Raw genomic sequence first — 14,247 nt, 5'->3', positions numbered from 1 at the left:
TATATATATATATATATAAATATATATGATAAGATAAAATTAATTTATAAATAAAAAATTATTATTATATATATATATATATAAATGTTTATGAAAATAATTAAAAAAATAAAAGAAAATAATATATGTAATTTTTGTTTATATATATATATATATATATATATATATATATATATATATATATATATATATATATATATGAATGATAGCAGGACAAATATAAATATATATATATATATATATTATTTATATATATATATATATATATATATATATATATAAAAAGATAAATTATGTATTTTGATGTGAATGGTGAGTTAATAAAGAATTTATAAATAAAAAGAATTAGAAAAAAGATATGTATATATATATAAAAATATTTTTTTTATATAATTTATGGTATTATTATATATATAATAAATTATGAGAAAGATTATTAAATAAATATAAAAAATTATAAAGAGAACGTTTTTTATGGGGATAAATATTTTTTTTTTATTAAATATGACATGTTATATATAAAATGAGAGAAAAAGATATAAATATGTTTTTAAATATATAATTAAAACAAATATATAGTGAAGAGAACAAAACTATTTATGATGTTTTTTTTAATTAGAAAAAAATATGGTAAAAATATAAAATAATTTATAAAAGTATATATATATATATATATATTTTGTAGATGGATAGATATGAATAATAAAATTAATAAAAAGATATATATAAAAATTCTCACTTTTTAAAAAGTTTATTTATAAAAAGTTATTCATAATTATTATTTTGTTTATAAAAATAAATAACTTTTATCAAAGTAAATTTATTAAAAAAATTTTTATGAATTAAAATCTTTAAAATTATTATTCTTAAAATAATTATAAACTAGAGATGATAATTAGATTGATCATTTCTAGGATGTTATTTATATTTATATAAAAATATTTTTTAATCAAACTAATTTATTATCAGTAAAAATATTAATTAAATGATGATTTTAGATATTTCTATTAAACATTTTCTATTATTTGTTTTTAAATAATAATGTATACAAATAAATCTTAAAAAAGTTACTTTATTATTTTAAAATTGATAATATCTAAATAAATAAAAATCAATTTCTAAAATGTGCTTTTTTCTTTCTTCTCTCAATCAAAACCTATTCTCTCTCTTATTTGCTTTTGGGTCATAGCAGAAGGAAGGGCAGGACAGATTGTAAACAGAGATATCGACCTCACCAGCCTGAAATCGACGGAAATTCTGAGTAGAAACCTCCGGTAATTCGACTTCTGTAAAAAAATCCTATCTTTTGTTTATCTTTAAGCTCATACATTTTGTGCAACTTGTTAGAAGAATATATATATATATATATATATATACTGATAGATATACATCTGGATTGGTTTTCTTGATTCTTTTGATGGGTTTTCTTGGTTTGTGAAATGGGTTGATGACAGATGATGATGCTTAACATATATCTCTAAGAACATGAACATGAAAAGTTTATGCTAATAGTGTAGCTTATATCTTTGGTTTTGCTTTGATAGATTTTATATTAGCTAACATTTATTAAAGTTACAGTTGTTCTGTAGGATTTGGTTCAATATCCCTATTATTTGTTGCACCTTGATATATAAGCTGTTGTTAACATATGTCCCAACTCTTATTTCAATTTAACCAGGAACAATGTCAGGTGAAGTCAGCGATTATGTGGTAAGTGCTTGTTTTGTTTTGTTTTTTACTTTCTTACTGCAGGACTAAGACTCATGTTGTTAGGTGTAGCTGTAATATTATATGGTGCTATTCCTCAAAACATAAATAGTCAGAAATCTTATTTTAAAATTATGGTAATCCACTAGGGTATAGCTCAAGGGGCAATGTCACGAATTTGATTCCCACTAAGAATGCCTTAAGTTGAAGTGGGTCATTATTTAGGGGATTTGCTGATAAGTTTTAGGATTAGTATTGTACTTTGCATTTTTACTTAGGTTGTTCTATTAGATGTTATCTATATATTTGGGACTTCTAAGTTCTAATTGCATGATAATTTTTTATTCTTGGTTTACATCTGATTTTAGATGCAAGGTTATTTGGAACAATGTATAAAACGGCACATGAGCCTTAATGAGACGAAGAATACACTGTGGTTAAAGGCCAAAATCAATCCAGCATATACTGAACTTGGTAATTTTTTATTTTCCTCTTTCATATTTTTTGTGTTTCTTAGATATGTTGTGCATTTCCTGAAAGGCAATGGATTTATTGCATCTTCTTTAATACATAAATACATGAAGAGCTTATTCATTTATACAAAATATTTATTTTTAATTTACTTATTGTCTCTTGTGATAAGATGTACTTTATTTGTTGTTAGGCTGCTTTTTAATAATGTAACTACTTTTATATGTTCAGCGTGGAAACAACTTGATAAGGCCAACCCAGCATTTTTTAAGGCATATCATTACCGATTACTTGTGAAAGATCAAATTGTGCGATTCAATCAGTTGCTAGAAAGGCAAGTGGAGTTAGTGACCAGTCTTTCAACCGAACCTACTACTGTTGACATGTCCAATGGATCTGATATTCCACCAAGTAAGAAATCATATCATTCTTCATTGTTCACTTCTTATGCTCAAAGATGATTGTTTTCACTAGATTAGATCTCTTGTATTCAAATTGAACTACCGATTTTGTGCTTTTCACTAGGCTAACAATGTAGATATTTGAGTATATATCTAAGAGATTAAACCATTGAAATTTCTGTGGAGAAATATATGTTAGTAGGAATTTTGCACATGAGATTACAATGAAGAAGATTTTCTAATTGCATAAATTTAGTGTATAATGAAAATAGTTTAATTTGGAGATAAATAATTGTTTGCTAGTTCAATTTTTTTTTATATCCATCTATTTTATCATTCATGAATTCTCATGTTAATGAAAAATTGGAGTAAATTGGGTAAAATCAGTGTACATGTATTTGCCAATATGTTACTGATTTTGTACATGTTTTTCCCTTTCATTCTTTCTGTAAATATCATATCGTGCCATTATATATTATATAACCTATTTAACTGATCTATTCATCTGGCTTCTAGATCAATGGTTACATGTCATCTGTTTGTTGTGGCTTTATTTAAAATCATGTTGTTGATGGGCAAACTTTTGTAGATTCAGATAATGAAAGTATGGGCACAATATCTGAAAGGGTTGAACAATGATCTGTCATTGATTAAAGAAGGTATCTTTTTTAATCTTCACACTGCTGATTTCTTTTCCCTTTTACTACAACTATCTTGTTTAATCTAGATAACATGCAGTTACCCGAAAAGGTGACAAAGCTCAACTAAATTTGAGACATTCTTTAAATGACACTGTTGATTCCTATTAATTACATTATTGAATATAATATTATACAACTGTATACTTATTGATCTTATGTTTTGACTTACAGAAGCCGAAAAAAGTCTGTAATTAACTTGGATGGTTTGACAACTCTGCAAGATATTATATGGTGATTTATCGGCGTCTGATCAGGTAAAAATGAATTTAAAGTTTCGCGAACATGGGATTTTGGTTTTCTAGAGGGATGTTTTTAATAATATTTGATGAAAGTTGATGATATTTATAACTTATGAAGATTTTTACTATCTATTGATTTGTGATTTTTGGATTGAGATGATGTTGGGAGGATAATGAAATTTATTCAATGTCACCATTTTAAGTGAATGATTGATCTTTCTATTCTATTATTTGAGAGTTTCAGTAACTCACTAGAACATATACACAAATAGATGTGAAATATGTATAGTCATTTCTGGCTTGTTGGTATAAAATTGATATAACCTAAAATAGATGAAACACTAGATGAATATTTCATCTAGTTGTTGCCACCAAGTCTATTAAGTCCAATGTTTGTAGAAATGGGTAGCGACACTTGGTAGATATTGTTGCCAACCATTTCGGAACACCAAATAAATGAAGAATAGAAACACCAAAATTTAATTCAGTCTATCTGATTATGTCTAGGAAATTTATTATATCAATAAATATTTCATAATTTTATAGTGATTTTACATTACAAGTCATTTAATGATAATGTAAATATTAATGTTTTATACTTAGTTCAACAATTTTCTGTTGCACTTGCCTAATAATTTGATGTAAACTCTTGAGTGTGACATTATAGGATTTTATACCTTCTTAAATGATATTTAATGAAAAATTTGGACAAACATTTCAAATGGGAATACCCATCCATGTCTCTTTGGAGGTTTCCTTTATTGAAAATGTCAACTTTAATATATTGGGAAAAAGTAAGAACGCAAGATGCGTTCATGGGTACACAAGCAAGAAAGCAAAAACAATAATAGGAAACAACAACAAAGATAGATTCCCATCAAATTGAAATAACCCCATCTCGACTTTGATTATTTCTTTCCCGTGACTATTTCCTTCAAAGGCTTATCCTGCATTCCTTTCAAGTTGTCCAGCACATAATTAGGGGATGAACTTCTAATCGTCAATGATGGCCTTCTTGTTACAAAAACCGATCCATTGCTCCCAAAATTCAACGACCACAACCATACGTCTTTAGTTAGATTGTAAACGTGGTCGATTGTCTACTCATTCTTACTACACAAACGACACTTGCTGGCAATGTAAAATCATTTCCTTTTGAGTATGTCCATAGTGAGTGTCTCAACTCTTTTCATTAAAGTTTTTTTCATTTCTGTGTCACAACTCTTTTCATTAAGGATTCTTTCATTTCTCACTAACCCAAGGCACCGGCTACCCGCTTTCAAGTGAACTGAACTCTTGGACTGGCTCAGTGAATCCGGATATCAACCTTGACTTCGAAAAGATCTTCGGCTTCGATTCGGGCCCTATCAATTTCTTCGGAAGAAGGGTTTCCGAATTTTTGTAAGAGTCTCTGCTGGATCGAAAGAACGGAATCTCCCCCAATCACTTCATCCGCTTGATACAGGAAAGGGTTTACGGGCACCAATTGCTTGGATGCGTTTGAAAGCCTCAAGATGACTTGCAGAAAAAGTGTATTCTAGGTTTGTCTTGTGTCCCCGTAACAAATTGTCCATTTATTGATGGGCGAAAGAAGGAGTCTTTTTCTGTATAGTAAGTAGGAGAGGTCTATCAATGACTTAAAAACGATGCCCTTCAAAGCCCTTGCTCTTATGAAAGAGGACATTCGTGAACAACCCCTTGATTCGGATTAGTGAAAATCGAACTAGCTAGATTGACGAAGGTTATTAGCCTACCAGTTTTCGGTGAGGCTATTCGGAGATCCAGGAGTAGCAAGATAACCCGCCTTTTCCCTTTCATCAAAGGACCGGCTAAAAAGGCGAGCTGGGCTCAGGAACCACTCAAGGGAAGAAGAATCTCGGAAACCTGCTGTGATGAATTTGTCCTCCTATTCAAAGTTGTCATCAACCACTTTCCGTCTTGGATCTGAGTCAACGGCATGAGCATTTTCTTATCCAATTTGAAAGAATTCTTTCAATGAAACAAGTAACATTGACCAACCTATTTACTTTAAGGTTGTAATTTTCCATGCTTCAAAAGAGGAAAAAGACAAAAACAAGCATATGTAGAAGAGATTCTTCTCGAATTGATAGCATAAATCGCACCTACTTGCCAATTGAGGTCATGTTCGTCCCGTGCAAACACCCCTTTCCTTTGACTCTTCCCTTCAAAGAATCATTTGTTATGTTCCTTCCATATATACCACCACATAATTAGGGGATTGGCTTCCATCATCACTTATGGCCTTTGTGTTACACCAATCAATCTATTAATCCCTAAAGTCGGCGACAATGTGTAACAAAACCCAGTGAAATCTGAGAATACACACTTTAAGTGACCATAAGTCTGCAGTGAGATCGTAGGGGAGATTTGTGATTGTCTAATTCGTTCTTACTACACAAGCAACACCGGTTGTTGAAATCCTTTCATTTTAGGTTGTTGAAATCCTTTCATTTTAAGTTGTTGATAGTGTCACTTGAATGGCACAACCCTTTTCATTAAGATCATTTCATTTCTCACCAAATAATGGTAAACAAATAAAGTACTTTTAATTTTCTTTTTCCTTCTTTGGGTCAGAAGCGTATCTTCGAAAGTAAACCAAAGAATAACTTCATGTCTTGGAAAAACTTTTGAAGACCACATCACTTTATGCCATTGACATTTTCTTCTCTTTCCCTCAACAATTCCCAACCTTCAGAGAAAAAAGACATTCTCAAAACAGCTTTTCAAACCCATTTGTCTTGAACATTCAGATCAAGGATCATTGCTTGGACTTTTTGAAGAATTTCTCGACCCGCCGACATTTCTTTGATAAATTCTTTCCATTTTCCTCTAGAGATGTCTTCTACATTTGCATTTGTATGACTTGTGAACATAGCTTTATCTCTATATTTAGTATTTTAGATCAAAGTGGAGGAGTTTGTGTTGAATTTTTTGAATTATTAATGTAAATAATGGTGCAAATGCCATCTTTTATATAAGCTCATCAATTGGAAGATCCATCTACAGCGAGTATAATAGTATGACATACTCATCAATTGGAAGATCCATTCTATTTTAGAAATAGAAGATTCAGAAAAAAAATCTGATGAATTCAGGTACGATTCCGCATTTAGTTCTAATTTTTATAAATCAAATTAGGATTTAGTTCATCAAATTCTATCAGATCAACCATAAATCAAGCTAAAATTTAATATTCAAGGCAATACCAGTCTTGTAATCAAGTAACTTAAAAGCTAACGACATTCTCCCCACTATCAATATTGTAATAAAGTAACCTAAAAGTTAACCACCTGGATCTTTCTCAAGTACCAGGAGACATCTTTCTTATGTGAGAAAGTCTAAATTGTAGCATAATGCCTTTTGTATGGATGAGTCACTTAATAGCATCCCTTAAGCCCTTGAGCCTTTAAACCCTTAAAAAACACAAGTATATTACAAAGTCTCGTCTTGTTTCTTTATCTTATTGCTCTTTTTCCTTAACTAATGTTATAAGGTTCTGGACCATGGATGTAATTTTTATTTCCTTCTTTAATGTTTTTTAACATTTAGGGTAGCTCAAGTGGCAATAGTTGATGTCTAAGATATCAAAGGCCACATGTTTGATTCCCACTTATAACGCCTTAATTGAAAATAAAGTAATGGTTGTGGATAAAAATATTCACGTCTTCAATATAGTTGATTACGTCTTCAATATAGTTGATTAAGTATAGTCTTTATGAATTTATGGAAATTCACTAGATGAAATCTCTTGTATTCACATTGAACTAACACTATTGTGCTTCTCTTAGGATATTTCTTTAGAGAAATAAATGGATGTATCCCTTTATTACATAGGAATACACGTCTTAAATGGGTGTATTCAAATTGAACCAACACTTTTGTGCTTTTCACTAGATGAAATTTGCACACAATGGGTGTATTCAAATTGAACCAACACTTTTGTGCTTTTCACTAGATGAAATTTGCACACAAGGTTGTTGCTAACAAAAGTTCATGCCTTTTGAATAAGTAATTGGTTGCTAGTTCATATTTTTCTCTATCCATCTAAAATATAAAATTTATTTTATTGAAGCTTTATATGGTTGGTTGGTATAATTATTTTTCACATAAATTTCCTAATTGAGGTCCACTATAATTTTTTCTTAATAAAGGGTAATCTTTTCATTAATGAAAAAATTGTTGTGAATGCGAGAAGTATTCAAAAGAAACAAAAAGAAATGGAAAAGAAAAATGGAACACAATTACAGAAAATTAGATTCTAATAAGCTCAAAGAAGTCCCATCCGTTGCATATTCTTTTATTCTTGATAGTTGCGAGGGTAAGAAGAATGAAGCAATGACATGCTTTTGTCTTGAAAGATTCTACGGTTTCTTTCTTTCCAAATAGACCACCACATAATTGGGACGATTGACTTCCAACTTGAACCAATATTGTTTGGAGTGCTCCGGTCATGACATCTCCCATTGAAGATTAAGGAAATTTTGGATAACGGACCAAATTTCCTTTACCATATGACAATCCAATAGAAGATGGTTGACTGTCTCCTCGGAACTTTCACAAAGAACACATCTATTTGCCAAATGGAATCCCTTATTCTTGAGTTTGTCTTGTGTAAGGATGCCACCGTGAATGACTTCCCATGCGAATAACGTGATTCTTGACGGTAACTTGATTTTCCATAAGTCCTTCCAAGGGAAAGAAGATGGATTGATGTTGTTGAGGGAAGAGTAAATATGACTAACCTCGAATTTTGGAGAGTCGATGAGATTTAAGGAGTCGTGGAACAACGGATCAATAGTAATTTCAGAGAGTGGATCAACGGATCAATAGTAACTTCAGAGAGAAGACCTCTAAGTAAGTCAGCTGCCCTCAGACTATCGGTCGTTGAGAGACGAGATGGAATCCTCCAAGTGTTTTGATCGCCGGATGAAGTGTATGAATCTGCAATCTTGATATCATTTCGGATGGAAACCGAGAAAAGGTCGTGTAAAGAGACTGCAAGCTTACCATTGGGGAGCCAGGAGTCGAGCCAAAAGTTGATCATTCTTCCATTTCCCACTTTAAAATCAAGAAGAGGGTGAATGGTGGTCAAAGTCTTGACGATATATCCCCAAAGACTATTACCGATATATTTCCTTCCCGAAAGGGGCATCCACTCATAATCACGATGACCATACTTTGCAATCAAGCTCTTAGCCCAAAGACTAGCATCATTATTTTGAAATCTCCACCACCATTTGCACATGAGTGAGGTGTTGAAGAGGGCTAAGTTTTTTAGACCAAGTCCACCGTCGTTTTTGCACAACTTAGTTGTATCCCATTTGACCAAGTGTGTCACCCGTGAGGAGTTAAAGTTGCCCTACAAGAAATTTCGCATAATAGTCTTCATTCTTTTTGTCGTTGATGAAGGGAGGGGAAAAAGTGACATTGTGTATGTAGGAATTGATGCAAGAGAGGACTTACTGAGGGTCATTCTACCCCCTTTGGAGAGCAGTTTACTTTTTCAAAGAGTTAATTTTTTCTCTATTTTTTCGATGATGGGATTCCAAATATCGCGACTTTTGATTTTTTATCCTAACGGAAGACCCAGATATTTGGTTGGAAATTTCCCAACTTTGAAGCCCATGACATCAACGAGTGATCTGAAATGTTTCCAACAAAGAAAATTTCAGACTTGTCTATGTTGATATTGAGGCCAGAGCAAGCCTCAAAAAGGATGAGGATCCTTTTAAGATTGGAAATGACGGTTCTGCAAACAAAGGGTGTCGTCGGCGAATAGGATATGTGTAATAATGTGAGGTCTTCTAACTGTTTCGACGTAATACCCGAGAAGATGCTAGAGTTTGAAGCTTTCTCAAAGAGTCTAGAGAGCTTCCATGACGATGGTGAATAGAAGCGGTGAAAGGGGGTCCCCTTGACTTAACCCCCTGCTGCTACCAAAGAAATTGGTTACATCTCCATTAATGATGATGGAGAATTTCGGCTCGAAAATGCATGTCTTATTCCACTTGATCCATTTATCTCTAAATCTCATTCTCTTTAGCAGGTAGAGAATAAAGTTCCAATTAACGTGGTCAAACGCTTTTTCGATGTCCAATTTGCAAAAACAACTCGCAATCTTCCTTTTAAAAATCGAATCATAGCTCTCATTAGCAACTAAAGAAGCATCGGTGACCGATTTGTCTGCCTTGAACAAATACCATCTGATTGGGGGAAATGATATTTGGGAGGAGTATCTTCAATCTATTGGTAAGAGTTTTAGCGAGAATTTTGTCAAAACCTGACACAAGGCTAATTGGCCTATAGTGTTTTAATTCACCCTCCCTGAATTTTCTTGATAAGGACAATAAAAGTTGCATTCCAGCTCTTTTCAAAAGAGGCAGTGTTGTGAAAGTGTTTAAAAGAGGCTACATACTCGTCTTTAAGAAGATCCCACGATCCTTTGATAAAGGCCATTGAGTAACCATCGGGGCCCGTTGCCTTGTCTCCGTCACAATTCTTAATAGCGTTGAAAATTTCCTAGGCAAAGAAATCTGTTTTGCTGATAGCTCGTTCCTCAATGGAAATCTCGTCCCTCAATGGAAATCTCGTCACAACAGATGCCGTCAAGAGTGGGTCTACCTTGGCTAGTCTCAATAAGAAGCTCCTTGTAGTATGAAAGGATAGCGTTGCTAATGGAGTTCAAGTCCTCAATATCTTGTTTATCGATTTTCAGAATAGAAATTTGATTATATCTCTTTTAGGCATTCGCAAAATTGTGGAAAAATCTTGTGTTAGAGTCCCGTCCCTTAGCCACAAACATCTTCATTTTTGCCTAATATTTTTCTCCTTCCATTTGTAAAAGTTATTCAGTCTGTCAAAAAGTTAAAATTTACTAGCGGTTTCTGCTTCCGTTAGCTCACTTTCCTCCTCGACTCTATCTAACTCGTCGAATTGAGCACTTACTGTTACTGTTGCAATAAGATATTTAAGGGATCCAAAATTTGTTTTTCTCCATTCTTTGATAAAGGATTTGAGTTTCTAAGCTTTGAAGAAAGGAAGAAAGAAGGTCTTCCATCAACAGGGGTTGCTTGGTCCACCATTTGCAAATCGCTTCAACAAAGCTCAGGTCCTCGAGGAGTGAGTTATCGAACCGGAAAGGGGTTTAGATTGAACATTGGAGCCGTAAGAAAGAGTAATTGGCCGGTGGTCTGATAAACGTCTTGTGCAAGCTACTTGATTTTTGGGAAGAAAGAGCCTTTCCCATTCCTCGTTGAAGAGAATACGGTCGATTCTTGACATGTTGCCATTATTATTGTCTTTTTTTCCATGTGTACTTAGCCCCGTCTAAGGCGGGATTGATAAGGAAGAAATTATTGATAAATGCATTGAAGATGTCCATTTCCCTTGTATATCTTCTAGCGTTCTTCCTCTCATTTGGCGATTTGACGAGATTGAAATCGCCGCAAATGCACCATGGCAAGGGCAACTTAATGAATATCACTAATTTCGTCAATAAAGTCCGTCTTTTTGGCGTAGAACATTCGAGAAAATCCGAATATTGTTGTTGAAGATACATTTGAATTTTATGGACAGTGAATATGATCCCTTCGAATATTCTCTGCTTTGAGGAGATCATAGTTCCAAATGACAAGAATACCACCTGAATGTCCCGAGGCGTTCACTGCTGCCCAATCAAAATTATTCCTCCCAAAGAAAATAGATAGCATATCATCTTCTAAACGTTTATTAGAGTTTCTTGAAGAGTAATGAGATCACACTTACAAGATTTGATAAAGGAGAAGACGTGGCTTCTCTTCCCAGGTTATTAAGTCCCCAAGGTCAATAGATTTTTCTTCAATTGAAACCTTTTGAAACATCTGAATGTCCTTTATGATCTTCTACAGATAACATATAAAACATTTCCCTAGTTTCACTTAACTAATTGGAGAAGTGATTGAGGACTAGTTCATGTTTTTCTCCATCCATCTAAAATATGAAATTTAGTTTTCACATAAATTTCCTAATTGAGGTCCACTAGAAAAATATAAATTAATCTGAAGCACTATATTTTGACAGAACATTAATTTTTTCTTTATTTGAAACCTTTTGAAATTTATCTGAATGTTCTTTATGCTCTTCTTCTACAGGTAACCTTTAAAACATTTGGCTAGTTTCACTAAAGATGTTCGCTGTTACTGACTATGCATTAGCATAAACAAAGAAATTTTTGAGGGATAATTTTGATAGAATCGGCTCATGTATTCTTAAAGGTACAAGTTCTAAAGATAAACTTGGAAATAGTGAATTGGATATCCAAAATGATAAACAGTTTCTAAAGGATTAACCTAATTTTGATTGAAGAACCATTTCTATTTGTTACTGTTTTTTTTTATCAAGGCATGAAATGTATATTTTCAGACTTCAGTTCTGAAAATGATATGCATTTTAGTAGTATAAAATCTAATTCAACTTAATAGAGCTTCAGTCTGTTCTTGATGATCATGGCATTGTAAGACTAAGATGTAACTCTTGGACATATATTTCGGAGGATGATTAAACGTAGTATTTTTGACCGATTTTAGAAACTAGACTTTTTTTTTCTAACCACATCCATATAGTATGTGCATTGCATATTTATGGAAAAGAAATGAAGTATGCATCCTGCACACAACATTGGGCCTATTTGTGTTTAGAAGTTCATTGAACTTTTAATTCAAGTTTAAAAGATATGCACATACCTAAATTAGATTTTGTAAACAAACATAAGCTAGACACTACTAGTAAATAGCTTTATTGATCCTATGCAATCTGAAATTGTGCTACTGGATATGCGTGATGACTTGATCTTTGTAAAATGCGATTATTTGAAAATGTTAATTGTTAGATCTTAAAAATTAGACAATATTTAAGATCTTATTTCTTGTTTTGTTTTTGCATTTCCCCTTTATAAGTTTGAACGCATATTGCGTTCTTTTCAATAAAAGTTGACATTTTCCAAAAACAAATATTAGTCAGTACTTAAATTTAGATTTTACACGGATCCTAGAAGTTAGTCACTCATAAATGTTCATCAGCAATATAATTAAGTGTTTATGATTAGTTTGTGATTATTGGGCTTCACTTCCCCACTTGCTAGATGGGTGTATTTTTCTCTTTTATTATCTTTTCTAGTGTAAAATTTCAAGTTGAGATCTTTAATATATTGTCCACTTGGTTTTGCCTACTAACAGAGTCAACAGTACACAGGATCGACCTTCGAGGCCGGGATATACTCCAGCCTTAGGCTCGTCTTTATATTCAAATGGTTGGCCATCATCTGTTGATATATCTAATAATGTTAATGGCTCAATCAAACATGAAGTTGGTACAAGGAATGAATTGGCAGATGATGAAGCTGGAAAACTTGCATATTTGGACCTAATGGGGATGTTCTTGATGCAGATGGATACTTGGATGTTTCTTCTTACAGCAATCTCTTAGTGAATGATGTTGCTTATGAGAGTCTTATGCAGATTCCAAGAGTCTTCAGTCTGTGACTTAATAATCGATTTTTTCTCATTTCAGGTCTTACCCTTTTCACCATTCTCTCCGTTAAAATCTGTTTATCATGTTCATAAATGTCATGCTAATGAAAAATTGTTTAATTAAGTGGACTTTTTTAGTTTGTACAGATTTAGAGAAGTTTATTTAGTCATAGGTAAGAACGGTGTTTTGGAGAATTTACTAGCATGAGAATTTACTGTAAAAGTAACTTTTGAAGATTCATGTTACGCTTTTTTAGGGATGGATCTTATTAATAATGTTTAATGATACTTATGATATGAGGATATGAATATGATTCTATGAAGATTGTTACTATCTATTGGTTTGTGATTTTAGGATGATATTGCAAGGATAATGAAATATGTTCATCTTACCTTTTCAAGGACATGATCTATCTGCATGGGTTATATAATTGTAATATTCTCCTAATATTATGTATGATATAATATTTCTGTAATATTTGTATTCTATTTTGAATGAACATGTTTCCGAAGAGAGTAGAGTTAGTTTATGTTCATGGTGCACTTGCTTTAGTGGAGCCTTCGGCTATGAATAATGTTTGTGTTCTCCTCGTGCAGTCTATTTCGTTCGATGCGGATTATTTTTACCAAATTTTAAGATCTAGGTATTTATAGGATTTTTGTGCACCAAACTCATTTAGGAAAAAGTCTTACAGCTAAGTTAGAAGGACATAGAAAATCTAAAGTGGTTGGTGGATAGATCGAAGTTCAACCTCTTTGAATAAGTACAATTCAGATTTCAAAAAATCTTTAATCTCTAGTTTCCTTTTTAAATTATTGACAGCTTGAAACTTTTCATCATAATCATTTCAAAACGCACTCAGATATAAAAACAATATATTTGCTTAGAAATAAACAAACCTAGCGGTTTTCATGGAACTACATTATGTTTTCTCAAATTCTAATTAACAGTTTAATTGATATGTTAACTAATTAATTCATTAGTTTTTTTAGTGAACTAAAAATTGTTAACATTCTTAAAATAAATAAAAAATATTTGTTTCATGTTTTATTGTGAAATCGGTGCTATTCATGTTTTATTGTGATTCTGGAGTTTATATTACATGTGATTAGAGGATTACATATTTTTAGGAGAGGATTACATATTTTTAGGGGCAAGAAAAATTATCGATATTATAGGCATATCAAAAATATTGTATTG

The 14,247-nt window shown here is 32.2% G+C and overlaps 1 protein-coding gene across 9 annotated transcripts; it reads left to right on the top strand.

The window, feature by feature from the left end:
* Positions 1-1,138: 1,138 nt before the first annotated feature.
* Positions 1,139-13,485, top strand: LOC124936906. Of its 9 annotated transcripts, XR_007099177.1 has the most exons (9): positions 1,139-1,274; positions 1,679-1,710; positions 2,076-2,181; positions 2,410-2,589; positions 3,169-3,238; positions 3,452-3,534; positions 11,670-11,792; positions 12,753-12,826; positions 12,908-13,485. XR_007099177.1 is itself a non-coding variant. In XM_047477436.1 (5 exons), exons 2-5 carry the CDS (start codon positions 1,684-1,686, stop codon positions 3,216-3,218), a joined length of 363 nt encoding a protein of 120 aa, XP_047333392.1. In that variant the 5' UTR covers positions 1,139-1,274; positions 1,679-1,683; the 3' UTR covers positions 3,219-3,362. The 9 variants fall into 9 exon arrangements, 1 of the variants encoding a protein (XP_047333392.1); XR_007099174.1 differs by lacking the exon at positions 11,670-11,792 and having other exon boundaries at positions 12,964-13,485; XR_007099175.1 differs by lacking the exon at positions 11,670-11,792.
* The last annotated feature ends 762 nt before the right edge of the window (positions 13,486-14,247 follow it).

The sequence above is a fragment of the Impatiens glandulifera genome, chromosome 4 (genome assembly GCF_907164915.1).
Source record: "Impatiens glandulifera chromosome 4, dImpGla2.1, whole genome shotgun sequence".
Classification (NCBI taxonomy): domain Eukaryota; kingdom Viridiplantae; phylum Streptophyta; class Magnoliopsida; order Ericales; family Balsaminaceae; genus Impatiens; species Impatiens glandulifera.
This window is presented reverse-complemented; position numbering and strand designations above follow the sequence as displayed.